Consider the following 21,205-nt stretch of genomic DNA (forward strand, 5'->3'; position numbering starts at 1 on the left):
CAGTCGAGTCCCAATTGTTCAACCGCTTTGGTGAGGAGGCGGAGCAGTTCCGCGTCGACACTGGCGCGGGACTGGCTAGACTCCTGTGCAGAGGAGGTGGAGCGGAGAGATCCAGACCACTCCTCGCTGTCCGAGGCCAGGAGAGAGCAGCTGTCCGTAAAAGCAGCGTCGTCCGCTTCATCCCCCGAGGCGACGGCAGTGCGGGCGAAGGCCGGCCGCTGCGCGTCGGGAAGGGGGGGAGGAGATGGAGATAGCGAGGCTCGCGGGAGGGGCTCCGGCGAGCGCTCAGCTGCTGCTGCGGGTTCCGGTGGCCTCTGAGAGCGGCGGTTCTTCTTGCGCGGCCCGGTGGAGGCAGACGGAGAGACAGCTGGAGCGTCGAACAAGGCGAGTCGAGCCCGCAGGGTCGACATCGGCAGTTCTTCGCACATTTCACAGCCGCCCGCCGCGAGGGCGAGGGCGGCGTGGTCCGGTCCCAGGCAGAGAGTGCAGATAACATGGCGGTCTCTGTCGCTGAGCGGAGCTTTACATGAAATACAATGCATATTGTGAAAAGGATATGTTTCGCCGGATAGCGAAGCAGGCAGGGATAGCTGAAGGCGGCGAAGGCGGCCGGCTTCCTCAGGCAGAATCCTCGGCTTGCAAGGCGCTGGTTTCAACGGCGGCTTCCTCAGAGATCAGCGATGCCTAGAGCTTCGCTGAAGAGACAAAAATCGGTGAAAGCAGCCTCTCAGCCCATATTTATACCCTCTGCCACGCCCCGCCTCGGGCCGTGACGCGTAGGCGCGCTGCTCGCACTCATTGGGCGTGACGTCACGCCAAGGGCTCAGTGATAGGCTGCTGCAGTTGCCGCAGAGCAGCCTATGAGCACGCTAGACTGCCTGCTCTAGGTCTGCTTGCTGCCGCACTGCGTTGACAAGATATAAAAATTAAGGATAATTTTTTTGCTTCATATCTCGAGAAAAGATGACTTTACCCGTAGCGTAAGCTAAACTTACGCAATACGAGAGAACCTCTCGTAAGAGAACTAAATGAATATGTAATCAGTACAATAGTAATTTCTCGCTAGAAATGACATCAGAAGTGGGTAAATGTTGTTCAAAAATTTATATTTGCACACAAACTGACCACCAACCGCAACTTTCAGACTGTCAAACAGTAATAGAATGGACATTTTGCACAGGATTGTGGGATATCATAGGGCAGCGAAGGATACATCTATGCTGCCTTCCAAAATCGATCAGATGAAGGTCTCTCAGGAGACAGGAAGTGAAGCTAACATTGGATTCAGACGTACTTCCCTCCATAATATTTACAATATAAGCTTTTGCAACTCTGGAGATCCCGTCACACAGGTAAATAAAGATATCTCGGGACATTCATTGGAATTCTGTTTTTGTAACCTCATTTACAAGCCTTTGAACCTCATGTGACTCATTCACATTGTCCCTTTTCACCCTGCACACCTCAACATCAAAAAGTGTTGTAACCATACAATAGTATGATTAAGCTCTCTATTTTATCTCTCTCCTTCTCTTTAAGTTGATGCCCTTGCGCTTGTTACCACGCAGTTTTATTTGAACTCATTAGCAAAATGTTAATAAAGTCATAGAATAACATGAAAATGTGCAATAGAAATTCAGAGTAATATAAAAATGAACTTATTGCCTCATGTTTTTATTATTTATGGTGTTGGTGATAGTAATCTAACAGTGAAGCATCTTGGCCATAATGCAGACTGTGGGTTCATTTCCAAGTAGGCTATCGATTATAAGGGAATGGTGTTCACTGCGGTTCCCTAGATAAAGAACTGCAACCCACATAGTAGAAATGATCATAGTAGACACATTTCTGTGATCTTTGCCTGGAAAACTGTGCTGTCAGCATGTGGGTAGTGGGAGCACAGTAAATATGTGAGCTGGCAGCACAGGGCGGGAATAATCAATACATGGGATAGAGAAACAAGATCATATGGAGGCATGGTTTGTATGATTATATTATGACCATATGGCCACATGGTGTGACATTCAAAATACTTTTTTACAGATCAACACTTATCAATAATATCTAAAATTGGGAATAAAAGTAAAATCAGAATAAACAATGAGAAATATGAACTATGAACACACAAAAAGTACCGTAATTATTAACAGGGGGTTGGTTACAATTTTACTTAGTCGCTTTGGCACATTTTTCCAAATAGTGTCTTAACATTCTCTGAACTGTAAGTGTAAATGTCTCACAACTGTTTGCTTGAACATCAGAACTCTTGCATGTCTGCAAAATGTAGTTACTCACCCAAAACATTTAATCCATTCTTCAAAAGCTAGATATTATGTCAATAAATTGGCCAATTGTGTGAGCCACACTGGTCAAAATGAGTTTTTTTCACCATGGAAATATTTGTTATAGTAGAGAAATTTCATGGTTGTTTTTCCACTTTTTTGTTGACACGCTGCTTTCAATACAATACATGAATGCCAGTTTTGTCTATGCTCTTGTGTATTAGCTTTTTTTTATACACACTGTAAAAAATTTGGAGTAGGATTTACTTGAAAAAAGCTTGCTAATTTTTTTCACTCTGAAAATGCTAGTAAATTTACAAAGTTTGCCAAGTAAAAACCTAAACATTTATTAGTAGCTTTAATTAGAAATCTTTAAGTTAAATTTACTTGGAATATGGAATTAAGTAAACTTTACTTAACCTAGTTAAGTGAAAGTAACAAAGATAATAAGTAATTTTAACTTGGCTAGTAAAAGGTTGATTGATATCGATTTAGTTGAATATTCCTTTGCATTACATTTCACTCAAACAATAATATTGAATTATACCAATCATTTATAGTATGTGCTTTACTTAGATTATCTAAGTAATTTATAAGACATCATGTCAGATGTTAAGTCTCATGTGAATGCAAATACAGTACCTCAATACTTCGTAGACAATACACAATGACGGTAACATTTGATGGATCATTTTTGTGTTTGAATGTGTCATTTTGAGCAGAAAATTTACTCAAAATGTCACAAAATGGCAAGTTACTAATCCTGACAACAAAAGCAATGATAAAACAGTGTAAATACAGCTGGAAAACAGTGAAAAATGAACCTCATTAATTATTCAAGGTCCAGTGCATGATGGGAACCCCAGTATCAGAAAAGTTGAGTAATTTTTACTTAATTTTATTGAGTTGATATTTACGCTTTCATTTCTACTCGCTTGAAATAAGTACTGATATGGAATTTACTTAGTTTTTAAAATTCTTGCCTGGACTAACTTTTTCATGTAAATTACATTGTTTTTTTTCAGTAGTATTTACTTCACCAAAAAATCATTTTTTACAGTGCAGATTTCAACAGTAGGACAAAATGTACCTGGAAAATTCAAAACTGTAGCCTACATAAAAAGAAAATGAATGTGTTTATACAGTATATTTATTTTTTACAGAGACGTATGTACATGTAAACTGAAAATTCACAGTTGCTTGTTCATTTTTACACACTCCTTTTTGTCTTCCCCTAACATTAACACCACCATTTATTCTTACACATCTTCCTATTGCTCTTTCACAACAAGCAACACCAGTGAATTTCCAGTTTACATGTAATACATTTCTACAAAATTAAATGTACAGAATAATACAAATGTATAATACTGGGTTTTATATTTAGGGTTTTGACGTTCCTCCATGTTCAAAAATGGTTGTGATTGTGCTTGACAAACTCCATACAGTCCAAACTGTGATTCCTATTCATTACAACGGCGGACCATTTGCAAGTTTAGCAGACATTACAAACATTCCATGTCAGATATTTATGGAATAAACAAACATGCATGTCTGACTGATGTTGATGAACAAGAAACTAACTGTTCAGAGATTTGAACTTATACTGTTTTGAGAGAGAAAAAATCTTATTCTGAGAATTGAGCCAAAGCCTGAGAAAAGCTGTCACTCCAAGACATTGAGCTAAAACTAAACTGACAGTGACCTCTGGTGATCAATTTGTAACATGAATTTTGAGGGTGTCACAGAATTCTCGACAGAACAGCTCCCAAAATAAGAAGAAAAAAAAAATCAGGTATTTTATACTCACCTTCATGTTGTTTTCCTTCTGTTATTGAAGTCACGTTTTCTAAAACGCTCTCTAAATTTAAAATAGACACATGAAACAAAATCACTCCATTAGTCCCTCATAGGGATGCACGGATACCATTTTTTCAGAACCGATCCGATCCCAAAAATTCTCTGAGTATCGACCGATACCGATCCGATACTCTGCAGCTGTGTACTGGTAAATTCTGTGATGTCAGTCGTCAGAGGTGACGTTTAAACGCCGCGCCGTTGTCTTGTTTCCAGCCTGGTGTCATGATTCCTTGTTTATCTTTACGATGAGCATAAAAGAGCACAGGGTGGGATACCAAGGCAAAAAGCAAAAGAGTAATATTATGAAATATTATTAATTTAAAATAATTGTTTTCTATTTTAATATATTTGAAAATATAATTCATTCATGTGATGCAAAGCTGAATTTTCAGCATCATTACTCCAGTCTTCAGTGTCGCGTTAAATCATTCTAATATGGTAATTTGATGCTTAAGAAACATTTAGTAAAAAGTTGTGCTGCTTAATATTTTTGTGGAAACTGTGATTTTTTTTTCAGGATTCTTTGATGAACAGCATACAGTTTAGCATACAGTTGCAAGATACCCATGGTAGGATTCTCTGATAATCAATATTTTTAAGAGCTTTATCTAATATTATTTTTTTATTTAATTTATACAGAATTACCTAACATTAACGTTAAAGTAAATCCTGCGAAAATCACCTGCTTAAGACTATTGCAGAATTAGATATTCAGTCATGTGAATATCAAGGTTGCATCATTCCAATACAGTGGACGTCTTAAGTTATTAGCTTCAAATAAACATATAGTCATCCATGAAAAAATAAAATAAGTATAAGCTTGAGTATTCATCTGCCCCCAGTGGCCGGATCCTTGTGCTCATACTGTTCATAATGTTGGAGCACTACTAAGCTAAAATAAGAATCTGTGTCACTTTGAATCACTTAAGATCTGTATGCAAAAATAAAAGCTTGCCCTTAAATACATATAAATACAACCAGATCTATGGCACACGAGTCTTATGTTCAAGCACCTTCTAGAACATTTAGTTCAAAACCACAATGTTCCTACCAAGAATCATGCCACAAAACCGGATACTGTTAGATCAGTTACTGAAGAAATACTCAAGTGGACCAGCTGTCCCTTTTGTTTCAATGATTATATTTGAGAATCAGTTTTTGTGGAAATGATGCAGTATATAAAAAAAGGAGACAGAAACTTACTATAGCTAAATGTCACTCTACTCCATTCGTCCCTGCACACTGCAGATGAGATATGTGAGGGTTTACCTCTAAATAATAAGCATCCACCCCAATTTATCACCTGAGCCCATGTTCAACAGGATCCCAACCTGCTCTAATGATTTTGACAGGAACTGGTAGACATTTTTGGAACTGATGTTCAATCCTTAGAAATTTTGCATACACATGATACACAATGTTGTTCTTATATCAAGGCCATCTGTAAAAGCTTTTAGGGATTAAATTCCATATCAAAATGAGCTTAACTCGTGTACATGGACTGTCTTGAAGAAATAGACCCAGACAGGATGGGATGTGCCAAGTTGTTTGTAAATAAATACGTTGACAAATGCAGCTCAGGGGACGGTCCCTATGAACTACCAAATGTTCTGTGTATCCTGGACTTATTATAAAAAAAGGAGAAAAAAAAAGAAGACAAGTGGTAACAGGGCACAGTCAATTCAGTCTTTCTAGGGCACAAGTGACAGGATAGAAGGAGGTGTGGTTTATCTACAAGGGGAGGGGCTAATTTCTCTCCTGCACAAACACAGTCTCCTGCGGACACAGTCCTGCTTCCTGCAGTGTGATGTCATAGTCCAAATGAGCGAGTCTTCGGCGGGGGAAGTTGGTGACAAGTTCGAAGCGTTCGTTGGGGAATCCCTTAGACTGAACATGTCTCACCAGTGCCTAAAAAAAAAAAAGAACAAAGGAAGAAAATGAAGGGTACAAAAACAAAACTGTGGATAATTCTAGATACCTTATTATCCGAATCCATCAACCGGTTAAAATGTACACATTGACTGGATTGAAAATGCAAATTCGCTTTCTGACAGTTGGTGGCGCTTACAGATATACCCCAGTACACAAAGCGACACTGTGCAACGTTCTGTTTCTGACAACCGCTTGAAGTTGTCACAGGGAAGAGAGGAAGTCAAACTGTATTTACATGCTTTCAAACCGCCATTTCGATTTTTGTATAATCTTAGTATTTTATTTGATTCTTGTATTTACTATATTTCAGATTCAAGTCAAGTTCAAAAATACTTAGTCTTAATAATTATTTTCAAACATTTGTTTAACACTTATACCAAAACATGCCAGCCAAGACCAGATATCTAGATATTGGTTAAAAATTCTTAAATATCGTTATTTTGCATGTGTTTACTTTATACAGTTTTATTGTATTTAAATGTTAAAGGGGCCATCAGATGCCCATTTTCCACAAGTTGGTGTGATTCTTTAGGGTCTTCATGTAAAGTTTTAACATACTTTGGTTAAAATTCCTCAATGGTTGTGTAAAACAACACCCTTTTTACCTCCTCAAAAACAGCTCTGTTCACAGCGACCCGTTTCGGGTGGTCTGTATTAAGGGGTCTCTTTAAATGATAATGAGCGGTTGTGGGCAGAGCATGAGCGATATGACATCATATTGCTCAGAAAATCCAAAAGGCTTGATTATTGAGAGTGTTAAAGGGATACTCCACCGTTTTTTCATATTAAACTATGTTATACCCTTAACTAAGACGAGTTGATACATACCTCTCTCATCTCAGTGCGTACACTCAATCGCTCTGGTGCGCGGTGACACTTTGATAGCACTTAGCTTAGCCCAGTATATTCAATGGTATCTAACAGCAATGAATTTAGAAGTGACCAAACACATCAACGTTTTCCCCATTTAAAAACAGTTACACGAGTAGTTATACGACCAAGTATGGTGACACAAAATAAAACGTGGCGCTTTTCTAAGCGGGTTAAAAAGGATAACTATAATGTATGGCGGAATAGCACTTTTGGGAGTACTTCGACTCGGCGCAGTAAAAAGTCACGCCTGATCATAGGATCTACTCTTGATCCTGATCCAGGACTACTCGTGTAACTGTTTTTAAATAGGGAAAACGTTGATGTGTTTGGACACTTCTAAATTCATTGCTGTTAGATACCATTGAACATACTGGGCTAAGCTAAGTGCTATCAGAGTGTCACCGCGCGTCAGAGCGATTAAGTGTACGCACTGAGATGAGAGAGGTATGTATCAACTCGTCTTAGTTAAGGGAATAACATAGTTTAATATGAAAAAACGGTGGAGTATCCCTTTAATGCTTTTTGAGGATAAAGGAGTGAATGGATTTTTCTCATTGTATGGTGGTTGTGTCCACACACTGCAAAGACACATTTATATGCAAACACCATTTTAAATTGATGACCCCTTTAAAGATTATTTTTATTATTTGGAAAAAGGTTATTAAACTTAATTGAAAGGACAACACTGAAGTTTGTTTATCTTTTCAACATGTTTGTGTAATTAACGCTGTACCCACCATAAGTTTAGCTTTAGCAGACAATGCTATCTGTTCCCTCTGGCCATCTGGATATCGCAGCATTAAGCGGGCCTTTGGACCTGCGGACAGAGTCATTTTAGTACATTTGTTATTTCTGCATTATCTCTGAATATAATTACCATGTATAAAAGTTCAAATCCTTTAAAAGTGTCAGTTCACCTAAAAACTGTTATTATTTACCCCACGTCATTCTAAACCTGTATGTTATTTTTTTCTGCAGAACACAAAAGGACTGATGTTTGAAGATCAGCTCTTTACCATAAATGACAGAACAAAACCTACACAAGCTAGCCTTATGACTCGTGTGCTCTAATGTAAATCTTCTAAAGCCATCCAATAGATTTGTGTGAGGATCAGACTGAAATTTAAGTCATTAATTAACGGATGATATGATATGCATGTGATTGGATTACTGAATCAAGAGTTAAACTCGCAAACGGGTTTGTAAACGAATCTTTCAGTCCGATTTGGAATTTGGATCGACTAGTTCTCATCTGGCTTAAAAGAATGATTCGTTCACAAATAGGATTGCTTCGGTTCTCACGTTCAGCTCACTGTCTAAATAAGTTCATAATGGTTCACAAATGATCAGAGAATAACGACTTAAATTTCAATGGGTGTCTCACACACAGTTGACTTGAGAGAACTTGGAATATAATGCACAAGTCATATGAACTACATTTAGGCTGCTTTTACATTCACTATATCAACAATATCCTTTTATGTTCTGTGGAAAATATAACGGCAACAAGAGGGTGAGTAAATAATGAGAGAATTTAATTTACTTTGGCTTAAAGGGCTGATTCACCCAAAGATAAAACAGACACCTGACACAACAGAGATGCCACATACCGTTGTCGTCTGGATCTGCTGTGCTGGTGCCGGCAGGTTCTGAGGGCTGGTGTGATGTTGATCTGTGGTTTTCTCCCAGCCGCTGTTGGGACTCTGTTTGTCCTGTCTGACTGTGACTGAGCCCAACTGGCTCTAGGTGATTCTTCTTGCTCTCCTCTTTCCTGTGGCACAACTCTTTGTGTGGGGACTTCCTGTGATGGGCTGGGCTGTCCGGCCTGGTGGGAGGAGCTACCTCTGCAGAGATGTGTCCATCTAAAGAATCCTCCCCTCCACCGATTTCATTATCCGAACCGTCAACTGAGATCAGGCCCTCGCTGTCAGAGAAAGGCTCAGCATCTGAATCATCATCCGAGCGTGACTCTGCCTTGTCCTGGGCGGACTCATAGTGTGTTTCTTGAAGAGAGGCCCGGATAGCTGCTTCTAACTGACTGTCCTCGCTGGCATCTATCAAACTCTCCTGTATAGACAGATAAAGGATTGCGATGTAAAGAAAATATGTTTTTTCAGGAAGCTCCAGAACCTTAAAGGGGACACTTACAGAACGAGCCCGTTTGGCCGGAGGTTGACTGGACTGCCCATCCAGCTGCCCGTGCTCTGATAGGAAGCCTGTGACCTGATCCAGGAATGAAGACACATCTAACTGGTTCCACTCAACCATCTTTTGTCCTGTGTTTGTCAGAGATGAAAACACTGAAACTGAAATACTCGGAATTTCAGACAGTAATCAGAAGCACTTAAAGCACTTTTTTTTTTACCCAGTTTTGACCATGCATAAGCTTATGAAATAGTCATACCTTAAAAATGTTTCAACTTAAGCCATTTTGTATCTGATGAACAATTTTCATTAATGAATGAATGAAACATTTAAAAGGTTTGCATGTTACCATGTTATTACAATGTTATTACTATGCTTACCACTTCTTTTTTTTTTTATGAGAAATTCTTTGAACATTCTAATTACACCTGAACTGTAGCAAAACCAGTCTGATGCGAGAAAAACACTTATCAATACCAGTACTCCATTGTAATCAATGGATTTAATTAAACATCTAGTTTAAAACACACATGCCAGCTTCTAGGAAATACATGCTCGGAGTTCATGTTGGTTTCATATGGTTTTAAAAGATATATTTTTATTTCCATTTTCAATAATTTTTTTTATTTAATGACTTTAAAAATGCCATGTAAATTCAAGTACAAGCAATAATAACATTAGTTTTTAAATATATTTAACCAAGGTTAATTAATAAATATCATTATGTTATTTTACAACCTGAACTAACCTTGCATTGTCATAAAATATATTTTGTGATCAATTAATTTTTTATGATGCATTTTTTACTTTATGCCCCCTAAAATGAATTTTACACCAGGAATCAAAAACAGGCTCATTATAGAAAAGGCCTTTTCAAGTCATTGTATTTATGACAACATCCAGACAAAATTAGCATCATGTCTATGATCCAAACATTTTGTCAAAAAATACTGTAATAAATCTAGTAAAAAGATACATTGAGGAGTGATTCAGTGATGCCTTGTGTGTCTCACCTGTACGGGGGTCCAAGATAGAAATATAGGGGAATTTGTTAAGCTTGTAAAACTGAATGTACCTCTGGCCTTCCTCGCTGTCATGGTAAACCTATGAGAAAACACAGCTTGCCTAACCAATTCAACAGCTCATATTCACATCATGTCATGTAAGATAGAGAGACAGAAGACATTCATGTCTGTGTGAGTTGTTTACCTGCCAGAATATGAAGTGTTCTCTGATGATGGTTTTCACAGCATCATTGCTCCACACGTCTCGGTTTAAACACTGACAGGCAAAATCCTGAACATTCTGAATGTTGATCATCAGCCATTTGTTTTCAAGCTGACCGGAGTCTTTTGCCTGATGTGAGAAATTGTGGGAAAGAGTTAATACAAATAGTGGGAAATAATGGCTTGACTTACAGAAATGTTCCAGATTCAATACAAACTAAAAAGCAGAAAAATGAAGCTTATACTTTTGTAGAAGAGCTTTTTTTTTGAGCCGTGGAATATTATTGTTTTTATGTGTACGGTTCTGCATTGATGCACAAAAACAAAATAACCGATTTTTAAAATATGTAATTAAATAGGCCTTTCATTAATATTAATGTTTTGTTTTATTGTAAAAAAAGTACTCCCATTATAAACTATATTGATAAAAACGTTGTGTATGTCCTTCGCAAGCAAAGCACTCATGAGGCTGAATTAGTTCAATTTAGGGCTGGTCCGAATACCATTTTTTGAGCTTCGAAGCTTCGGAAGTAATGAACATCGAATATTCGAAGCTTCGGAGAGAGGGGCCTGAACATATTCTTCTCTCTAATAAAGGCAGTATTCTCTATGTGTCTGTCTGTTTGCATTTTTATAATTTCGAGAACCGTTCATCCAATCGACTTCACAAGGGAGTGCAGTGTCGCATTTGGTGCAATATAGACACGCGACAAATTCAGAATGAATAAACTTTTAGTAAACTACAGAACAGCGCGTGCTATGAAACGCACGCACACAGGTCTGTTAAATTAAGCAATACTTTTAAGGTAGTCTAATATTTTTCTGACTAACAAATTACTGACACAGTAAAGGGTGGATTTAAATAAAGAAAAACGAAATTTAAATAAAGAAAAACGAAATTAAGTTCAATTAAAAACGAGATTAATTTAGATTGATAATAACGGGTAAAAAGGCTAATACATTTTGTTTCTATTATTCTATTTTCCACAATGTCAAAGCAACGCAGCTTAACCCAAAACACAAGCTCAGGCATGCACTTCGGTCCATACAAACTTTTAGGCATCGGTTCTATTTCTAGCATGCACTCGTTTTCCGCGTGGCTCGAGCCGTGCCTGAGACGCGTGTCTCACGCAGGCAGTGTGCAAACTCCAACCTGTTAACATGGGAGCCGAAATAAAAACGGACACGCCACGCAGCTGAGACGCTCGATCACGCCGCGCAGCCAGTGTGTCGCCGGCCTTATTCAAGCGCGAATGAGAACCGTTTCGCGGGGGATCCCAGGTATGCAAAAAAAAAAAAAAAAAAAGATTATTCGAATGTCAAATTTTCAAATCGAATACCAACCCACCGAACGAATATTCGAATATTCGGGTCCAGCCCTAGTTCAATTAGGACATTTAAGTAGATTTTATAAACATGCCTTTGAAAAAAACATTACTGGTGTGCCATTACTGGTTGAGACAAAACAATGGCAGTGGCATATTTTAAGATAAGTCAGTGCAAGTTGCTTTCAGTTAAAGCAGGTCAAACATTCATTTTAGTCTGGGACTAGGCTTAAGCCTTGTCTGTGAAACCGGGGGTATACATGTAAAGAATCAGTTGATACATGGGGATAAATGGACCCAAACACAAACTTGTAACTTTAAAAAAATTATTATAAAATAAAAACTATTTTTACAAATTCAAAAAAATAAATAAAAATAAAATAAAATGTGTATTTTGATAGTCTTGGCTCATTTGCAAAGTTTGTCAGTCACAGATGCTGAACTTATATTGAACCAGGAACATTCCTTTAAGAAGTTGTCCACTGATTCCACCCAGCCTGATTTCAGTCCTTTCCTTTGTGTAAGGCTCACTACATCCCGAACCTGTGTTTGGACACTCCCTGATTTGCAGGGCTTGACTTGTTCTTTGCCAGGAACAAAAAACATGACTATGCTGACAAAGTTTGAACTTAATGACATAGAGGACTGAAACACGTGAATTAGCCAATTATTGGAAGCGTTAGTGGTAATGCTAATAGGTGTACTACAGCAGTCATAGACCTTACCGTCTCAAAGCTGCCTTTGTGCATGAGTTCAATGGGAGGACGGAACAGATCTGCGAGAGTGCTCAGCTTCTTGTCCACTGCACTACCGTTTCTCAACTCCTGCTCCTGTCGGACTAAAGATTCACAACACAACAGCAGGGTTTCAGAGGATGAACCAGACCATGTGTGCTGAATGTGATGAACCATCAGAATGCCTCACATATACTTACTGGTTTCAGTCTGAAAATCCCGAAATCCATCAAAGATTGATCGTGCTGGTCTACGCCTCTTTGGTACTGTGAAAGAGAGATATATTAGTGTATGTAAACACAACCCCCCGAGAGTACATAAGGGAACTGCAGTTTATAATTATTTAAACTTTTGGGAACACAAATTTATTTACACATTCATATAATTAGCTATTTTTTTTGTGGACAGAAGTTTACAAAATAAAAAGACTGAGTATTTGACATATTAAAAAATAGTGATGCACCAAAATTTCAACAACCAAAGATGAATATTCCAGTTTCAGCCAAAACAGTTTTGGAGGGCCGAAATCATTGACCAAAACTGTGTAGTTTAATTAGCGCTTCTCTAATGGCACGTTTTGACTGTGTCAGTCTCTATTTTGTGCGCACAAAGTGGATAAACTACAACAGGTAAATGTCAACTATAGGCTGAGCTGACAATACCGATTCCTTGTTCTTAATAGATCTTTATTTTGATGAACTGAGATCTTTTAGTCTATGCTGTTGTCTGTTGTTGCGAGAACAAAACTTCAGTAAACATTATTTGTAGCGTGCCTCCCATCCAACATTCACAATAAGCTTAGTGCTTTGGATATGAAACAAAGTCTGAACTTTCAAATTATGTCAATTTTATAATGAAAATCCAAACAATTAATGCATTTTTAAATGTGGCATGACAGATCGTTGTTCAAACGGCAGTTTACTACTAATCTCTTCAGTTTTACTACTAGCAGAGAATGTCTAATATGGCGAGAAGTTTCACTCTCACTACACTTCCGGCTTCTGAACTGGTTGCAGTTCCACTCTGATTCCATATGAGGGCGCTCACAGGACGAGTGCAGAATGAATGGAGGTCAATGGCGGTATACCCCTCAAAATCCACTTTTCTCAGGATATAATTTTTTGTCTAGTAATTTGAATGTTGTATTCGAAAGGAGATGCAAAGAAATTACACATTGCTGGGTGTTAGATTTTTTAGAGTCACTTATTTGATTTAAAAAAGTCTTTCAAAATGTCAATGACGTCAGAATGCTAGCGTGTTATGGGCAACAACAACTCAACCTGTAAGAAATCAAAACGACATAAGTACTCGTTCATTCAACTTTCGACCTAAAACCCATGTTGAACTTGCAAAATCTACAATCACATCTGAGATTTCTCAACGGCAATCGGGTGAAAGAGACAAATTTAGCCGTCTAGCCCCATTGACTCCCATTCATTTTGCACTCATGGCGATCGCCCCCAGTGGAACTCTGGTGGTACTACAACCAAAATTCGGTACAATAGGGCTTAATAGGGAGTGGACAGGCTCTCCGTAGACGGGCTCTGCTACTAGTTACACAGCACAAAATAAACAGAAATGAATGCAGAACAACTTACCAAAATGTATAATGTCTCATGTAATCACTCGATCAGTGTTTAACAGCGTAAAGACGTCCATAAAACAATGTGTCACATAATGTTACATTTACCTCAGGAAAGCCATTCAATGACCATAGCCTTATAGTCAACTAGAAGAAAAAAATAACTCCAGTATTTTTACTAAATACATGTATATGCAGTATATTACATATTCTTTATATTTTTTTTACGTAGTCTGTTGTCTTTATCATGCCACCGTTTAAATGTTTATATTTCAACAATGAATTGAAGTAGAAACAATTACATAATTAAAACATTTATACAAAAAATGCCTAATGTGGCACTTAAATATTTATATATAACTATTTATAAATTCGATTAATTAATTTATCAATAAATCATGTACATTTTTGGTAGCTGTTTCTAGCTAAATTAAAACTTTAATTTTGGTTTCTGTGTTTCTATAAAAAAAATCATTTTGGTGCATCACTAGTTAAAAGCTTGACAGTTCCAACATTGGAAAGTTTTAAAGTATTAATATAGTTATCAAATATTAATTTATTTTACAGCACAATTATAATTTACAACAATAATATATTTCTGTCTTTGTTTTTATGATTAGAGTTAAAACACAATAATAACTATTATTATTATTATTATTTTGATGATAGATTATTATTATTATTATTCAATTGGATTGGGTTCCTAAAATACCAGTGTGACTGTAATGCGGACTAACACAAATATTTTTGTTTTGTTTTAATCTACTTTTAAAGGGATAGTTCACTTTGAAATACAATTTTGGTATGTTTTAGCTTACCTCAAGGGCATCCAAGATGTAGGTGTCTTTTTTTCCGCAGCAGTTTCAATTTGATATTTTTAGGTCAAACCGTTCTTGTCTGTCAGTCAAATAATGCAGGTCTATGGTCACCACCTCAAAGAGCATGCACAGAGTCCAAATTAAAACAATTCCACATCGTCCAAATTAAACAATTCCCCATCGTAAGTACACATTGATGGCCTAAGACACGAAACGAGCGGTTTGTGTGAGAAAACGAACAGTATTTATATCGTTGTTACCTCTTGAACACAGCCGCGTCCAAATGATCTGAGGGCGCGGACGGGTATAGATATATACACTAGATATCGCCTTGGCTACGGTTTCGTTCCAATGAACTGCAGTAGCCAAGGCGACATCTAGTGTATATATCTATACCCGCCCGTGAACACAAACCGCTCGTTTCGTGTCTTAGGCCATCAATGTGTGGGTCAATGACGTGGCGGGTCAATTCTGGTGTCCCAAGCATATTCATAATATAAAAATGTATACATTTTTAAATGCACTTCATTAAGTGACTCAACTTCCCCCTCTTTAATTACTCATGTGAGAATTCATTATAAATAATTAATCTTTAAGGAACTATTGAGCTCAAAAGTCTCAAAATGTCATTCCGGGTAACTGTCCCGGCTTAAAATCTGAATACAAAAATACAACAAATTTTTTAAAAATATAAATAAAAGTATTTAAAATCTACTTGGGCATAATTGTATTGATGTTTTCAATGATTCCTACAAATATAGTGATAATACTAAGCTTATTTACATTTTTATGACAGAACGACTTTTGTCCCCAAATTGTGATTTCTCTAATGTCAGTCCTGGATAACAGACATCAATGACCATTTTATACCATAATGCATTTTGGTATGTCATGTGACATAATATTGTATCAAAAAGAAGACCCTGAAGAAGCACCAGAACATGTGCAAAGGTCAGGAAACGTCTCTTAAAATGTCGATATTTTGATATTTCGGTCACTGGTGCACTTTGTAGCAATATCATGTGACCTTTTGGATAACACTACTAAAACATTTATAATTATTTTATATAAAAAACGATCTATTTGATCTAAAAGATTACCTTAAGTGATGATAGCTAAGTTGTAGTTTTCCATAGGTGGTTAAGTTAGTGCCTGATTATAAAGAAAAAATATTGGTTTTTGTCATTCCTGGATAACAACATGTCATTCTTGTATAACAAAAAACCTCTGTTAGCCAGGACATGTCATCCGTTATCCAGAATGACATATGCACAACAATCTAGTTTTTAATTAACATTAAAAACTTTTAGGCAAAGTTATTATTGTTATATTATTAACATTAACATTATTTACATAATTGTATGTTTTTTGCCATATTTTAGCTGTCATTCATCTTGATTTCATATGATTCAATGAGTCACATGGGTCATTATCAATGAATTTAACTTTTTTAAATCATTAAAAACTTGTCAGTGTCTCTTACTTTGTTTCAAGTTTGAGTGTTGGAAAGGAAAAAATGATACTGAGGATGGTTTTTATGGTAATCCTGAAAAATATTGCAGAATGTCCTTCCATCTAACAGTATGTCATTCCGGCTAACAATGACACAGGCCATTCATTTAACCCATATTTGTGTGTTAGATTACACAATTCTGTTTTTTGTTGAGTTAATGATAAAACAAGTCTTATTTACTTTATTGGAAAACATTTTTAAAAATTTTCCAGCTTTTTTTAAAATTTGGTTCTGAATTTTGAGTTATCAGCAGCCAAAACTGAGCCCATGTCTATATGAAATCCCAAATTGATTATATTAATTGTGATTAAAATGTAGTTTTACGAGCACTAGTTGTTTGTTGAGCTCCAATTATGGATATCAGTACATTTGTATATGCCAACAATGGTAGAAATGTAATTAATTTAAAAATTCATTATGTTACCCAGGAATGACATTTTCATGGGGAAAAATATCTGATTCACCAAAAAAAGTGGTTAATTACATTCTTGAAATGTGTACATGTCATTGCATTACATACACAACACTCTAATAAGTATAGAAAGTCCTAAAATTAGAATTTTTTTGGCAGTTTTATTTTTTTTCACATCTTAATCCTTATCCGTCATTCACCCGTGTACTAACGATGGGGAATTGTTTAATTTGGACGATGTGGAATTGTTTTAATTTGGACTCTGTGCATGCTCTTTGAGACAGTGACCATCGACCTGCATTATATGACTGACAGACAAGAACGGTTTGACCTAAAAATATCAAATTGAAACTACTGCGGAAAAAAAGACACCTACATCTTGGATGCCCTTGAGGTAAGCTAAAACTTACCAAAATTTTATTTCAAAGTGAACTATCCCTTTAAGTTCAGCAACAAAGTAAAAATAAAACACTATTTTCTCCATTTACTTGCATGTCATGTGACCATTAACTGCCATCAGAGAACTGTGAGCATGCAAATTTGTTATGAAGTATTAACTTAAACTCTCAAGAGGCATTTCAAGAAAATATTCGTTGAATAAAAAAGTTTGGAAACCCCTAGGTTAGGCAGAAAAGATGTATAAATGTGAACTGTAATACCTCCAAACAAGGGCTCTGGCTCCACCAGAATGTCTTGCTTCTGAGGAATGGGTGCTCGCACATCATCTCTGCCAGAGAGGAGGACACAACAATCAAACTCAAAGCACAGAGCATGCAGTGACTTACAAACACCATAAGACTGCCACTCACTCTGCAGGAGGGTGTCTGCTGCTGGAGGCTACGGCTGAACTGGCGCTTGTGCTGGGTTCCTCTGCGATGCCCCCTCCATCTAGAAACATGGTGACGGCCATCTCTAGGTTATTGTTACATGCTTCCAACATATGCTTCCCTACACTCTCTGTGGCTCCTGCAAACAAACATATGCATTCAAAGATTTGTGAGGTGAAACATAAACATACTGGAAAAAAAAGAAGGAAAAAATAGACTGGAAATACATGTGACGGGCACTGCTGTTACAAATATCTTCACCGTTAGACACGAAATAACAAGGATTTGATTATATGGTGACAGCATTGTTTTTCTTTGTGTTGAAAACATATGATGTCTCATCAAGAAGTGACATAGCACTACATCGTGGCATATTTGAACCGTTTTCAATTAAACTTTTGTATTTGTGCTCCATCAACTGAGAGGGTTCAAGTCTGAAGAAATATGACATCTTATCTAAAGACCCGCTTAAATAAAATATAAATATCCTTTAGGGACCCCTAGCTGCAGAATACAGAAGAAAAAACTGTAATATTGTTGAAGAAAAAGTTTAAAAGAACAGCATTTATTCAAAATAGAAATCTTTTCTACCTCGAACTTCGACCTCGAACTTTTGAACGGTAGTGTATACTGTTACAAAAGATTTCTATTTTGTTTTTAAATGCTGATTTTTTAAAACTTTTTATTCATCAAAGAATCCTGAAAAAAGTATCACTGGATATAAAAAATTATTAAGCAGCACAACTGTTTCCAACATTGATAATAGCTGAGCATCAAATCAGCATTTTAGAATGATTTCTGAAGGATCATGTGACACTAAAGACTGGAGTAATGATGCTGAAAATTCAGCTTTGTATCACAAAAATTTATTATATTTTAAAGTATATTAAAATAGAAAACCATTATTTTAAATTGTAATAATATTTCACAATTTTAATGTTTTTTTCTGTAGTTTTGATCAGATAAATGCAGGCTTGATGAGCATAAGATACTTCTTTCAAAACCATTAAAAAAATGGTAATGTTTCCAGACTTTTGACCGTTTTAAAATGCAATTTTATATGAATGGTAGGCTACACTGATATGAGGCTGAGGGTTCTTGGTCTGAAAAAGGCTGAAGAATTCTGGTGCGAAATAAAACAATTAAATAAGCTAAAATTTGTGTAATAAGGTGAAATTTGTGTGATAAGGCTTGTATATTTATGGTATGTGAATATTGCAAAGGAATTAAACTGTGCAATACTTATACAAAAATATCGTTTGATCAGTACCTTATAGTTTTAATGCAGGTCACGTTATCCGCCTAATGGAAATACAATACGAGAAAATACGGAGGATTTAAACAAAATACGTTGAAAACGCATAGAAGCAGCGCGAGCAGCAGCTGGACCCGCTCGCTTCAGTTCTTAAACCCCGCCCCATCAGAGCGCGCATGCGCACAAGCACCGCATCTTTCACCTTTCACAAAAAAAGTATCGAGCTGCTTAACATGGCTTGTATTTCTGACCAACAGAACCGAAACTATCAAATTATACACACCATCATGCGAGGCTTTAAAGCAACCTGTGTGTACACTTCTAACAACAGTTAAACTGAACACCCCCAGCCTGTGTAGAACATCACAGTTTTGTGTGTACCTTTCACTTAGATGTGAGTTGTGAGAGGCATACAGTCCAAACGGATAACTGATTGAGAATCAGCCTACACAACCCGCCATGTTGAGAACTGTGGTTCATATTCACAGACACACTTGCTAAAGTTGTTAAACATTCGCGGTGGCTGGAAACATCCAAACACACATTATCAACCTGTAGCATTTCAATTTGCCAATGGGGATTATAATCGTAGAGTGAAAATCCTACTGCAGTACTGATCTGGTTTGAATTTAAAGGTGTTACATGTAGCGATGGTGAAATAACACAAGTAACGTTACAATCACATGCTCAAAGTTCAGTGCGAGGGAGTTTTACGTGTCCATCGGCACACTTTAGTAATTAGTCTACAACTGAACGCCCCTTTCCTGTTCTGATTTCTTTTCTTTTGCATGTAGATTCATATTAAAGCAAGTGGAGATAGCAGCTAGCTCTTTCGTTGGTCCCTTTCCTTTGCATGACAGAGGGGGCAGTAATGATGATGCCTCTCGATTATTCTTCCCTACATACAGCATTTCTAAAGACCCCATGTTTTACTCAAGCGAAATGGCCAGTGCAAAATTTCCCGCAAATGCAAAATGTCAATATTTACCAGTTATGGCTGTAAACTGTTGTATTAACCCATTAACCCCCGGGGCTGATGCGTCTCCGAGAGTCGCCATCTTGCCGCCACTGACAACAACACGACTGAACGCATGCACGGCATCGACCAATAGGATCTCTTTCTACGTCTGACTCCGTGCGTCAGCTCACTGGATCTCTGGGTAATGTAGTTCATTCGAAATGTCTCATGAACAAGATGCCACTATGCGCTTACTTAACTGATTTTTGCGTGGACACAGTTAATTATGTAATAAATTGAGTGCATGAGTGTAAATATTCAGCATGTTTCTCATTACACATTCATTTTGTAAAGAACCTTATTTTTTCTATGAGTTTACTATTTTTCTAAAGCTATTTTTCTTCATTTTAGTGGCAAACAAGAATTTGTAAAAATGCCCAGAAGAACAAGAAACACAAGAACAATAACTGGTAAAAAAGCAAGAATTTTAAATTAAAAAAAATTATTGCTGCCTATGTGTTTAAATTTGGTTTTATATAGGCTACCATATTTAATACAAGTATTTAGTACGAATTTCTAGGCCTAATTACTAATTTAGTCAAATACTGGTGCTAAGTGCTTATGCCTGTGGTGTTACCATTATTTCTGTCCAGGGAGACAGTAAAAGCACAGATAAATTAGCAAAAATCCAGACTTTTCTAAAATGGGAACTGCCGTCATGAATCATTATAGTTTCAAAATCAGGGGACATTTTGGGAATATCAATAAGACTATGGCCTGGTTTCACAGACAGGGTTTAGATTAAGCCAGGATTAGGCCTTAGTTCAGTTAGGACATTTAAAGGGTTAGTTTACCCAAAAATGAAAAGTATGCAGTAATGACAGGCCTACTTCCCAGTTCTCGCTCATGCGTCGTGGCGCTCTCATGAACTCACGTCATGAACTCACGTCAGAGGCCCACACAGAAGAAAATGAATAGTTGAATAAAGTCGTTATTTTTGGGGGGTTTTGCATACAAAAGTATTCTCGTCACTTGATAAACTTAAGGTTGAGCCACTGTAGTCACTTGGACTATTTTAATGATGTCTTTACTAACTTTTCTGGACCGGCAGAATGAAATTACATAGAAGCCTATGAAGGAGTGAGACAGCTCTCAGATTTCATCAAAAATATCTTAATTTGTGTTCCGAAGATGAACGCAAGTCTTACGGGGTTGGAACAACATGATGAGGGTGAGTAATTCCTTACAGAATTTTCATTTTGTTGTGAACTAACCCTTTAAGTAGCTTTTATAAACGTGCCTTAGAAAAAGAAAAAAAACATTACTGGTTTGCATCTTGAGACAAAACAACTGACATATTTTAAGATATATCCGTGCAAGTTACTTTCAGCTTTCAGACTAAAACATTTAGTCTGAGACTAGGCTTAAGCCTTGTATGTGAATGCGGGGGTTAATTTATCGCA

The 21,205-nt window shown here is 37.0% G+C and overlaps 1 protein-coding gene across 1 annotated transcript; it reads right to left on the minus strand.

The window, feature by feature from the left end:
• Positions 1-5,262: 5,262 nt before the first annotated feature.
• Positions 5,263-19,877, minus strand: ubxn7 (UBX domain protein 7). Its single transcript, XM_082171778.1, has 11 exons — positions 19,773-19,877; positions 17,512-17,668; positions 17,362-17,429; positions 12,578-12,643; positions 12,369-12,481; positions 10,302-10,448; positions 10,106-10,196; positions 9,096-9,223; positions 8,558-9,014; positions 7,685-7,764; positions 5,263-6,050 (listed from the first exon to the last, which is right to left on the minus strand). The coding sequence occupies exons 1-11, from the start codon at positions 19,840-19,842 to the stop codon at positions 5,889-5,891; spliced, it is 1,539 nt and encodes a 512-aa protein (XP_082027904.1). The 5' UTR covers positions 19,843-19,877; the 3' UTR covers positions 5,263-5,888.
• Between the last annotated feature and the right edge of the window lie 1,328 nt (positions 19,878-21,205).

Source organism: Leuciscus leuciscus (genome assembly GCF_965113295.1).
Source record: "Leuciscus leuciscus genome assembly, chromosome: 6".
In the NCBI taxonomy this organism is placed as follows: domain Eukaryota; kingdom Metazoa; phylum Chordata; class Actinopteri; order Cypriniformes; family Leuciscidae; genus Leuciscus; species Leuciscus leuciscus.

Bases quoted from the DNA above. Each gene is read 5' to 3' on its own strand.
- ubxn7 (XM_082171778.1), bottom strand. From the start codon at position 19,842: ATGGCGACTCTCGGAGACGCATCAGCCCCGGGGGTTAATGGGTTAATA. The intron at 9,224-10,105 runs GTGAGACACACA...TGACAAACACAG, and splicing joins TATCTTGGACCCCCGTACAG to GACAAAAGATGGTTGAGTGG. The intron at 9,015-9,095 runs GTAAGTGTCCCC...CTGTCTATACAG, and splicing joins CGGCCAAACGGGCTCGTTCT to GAGAGTTTGATAGATGCCAG.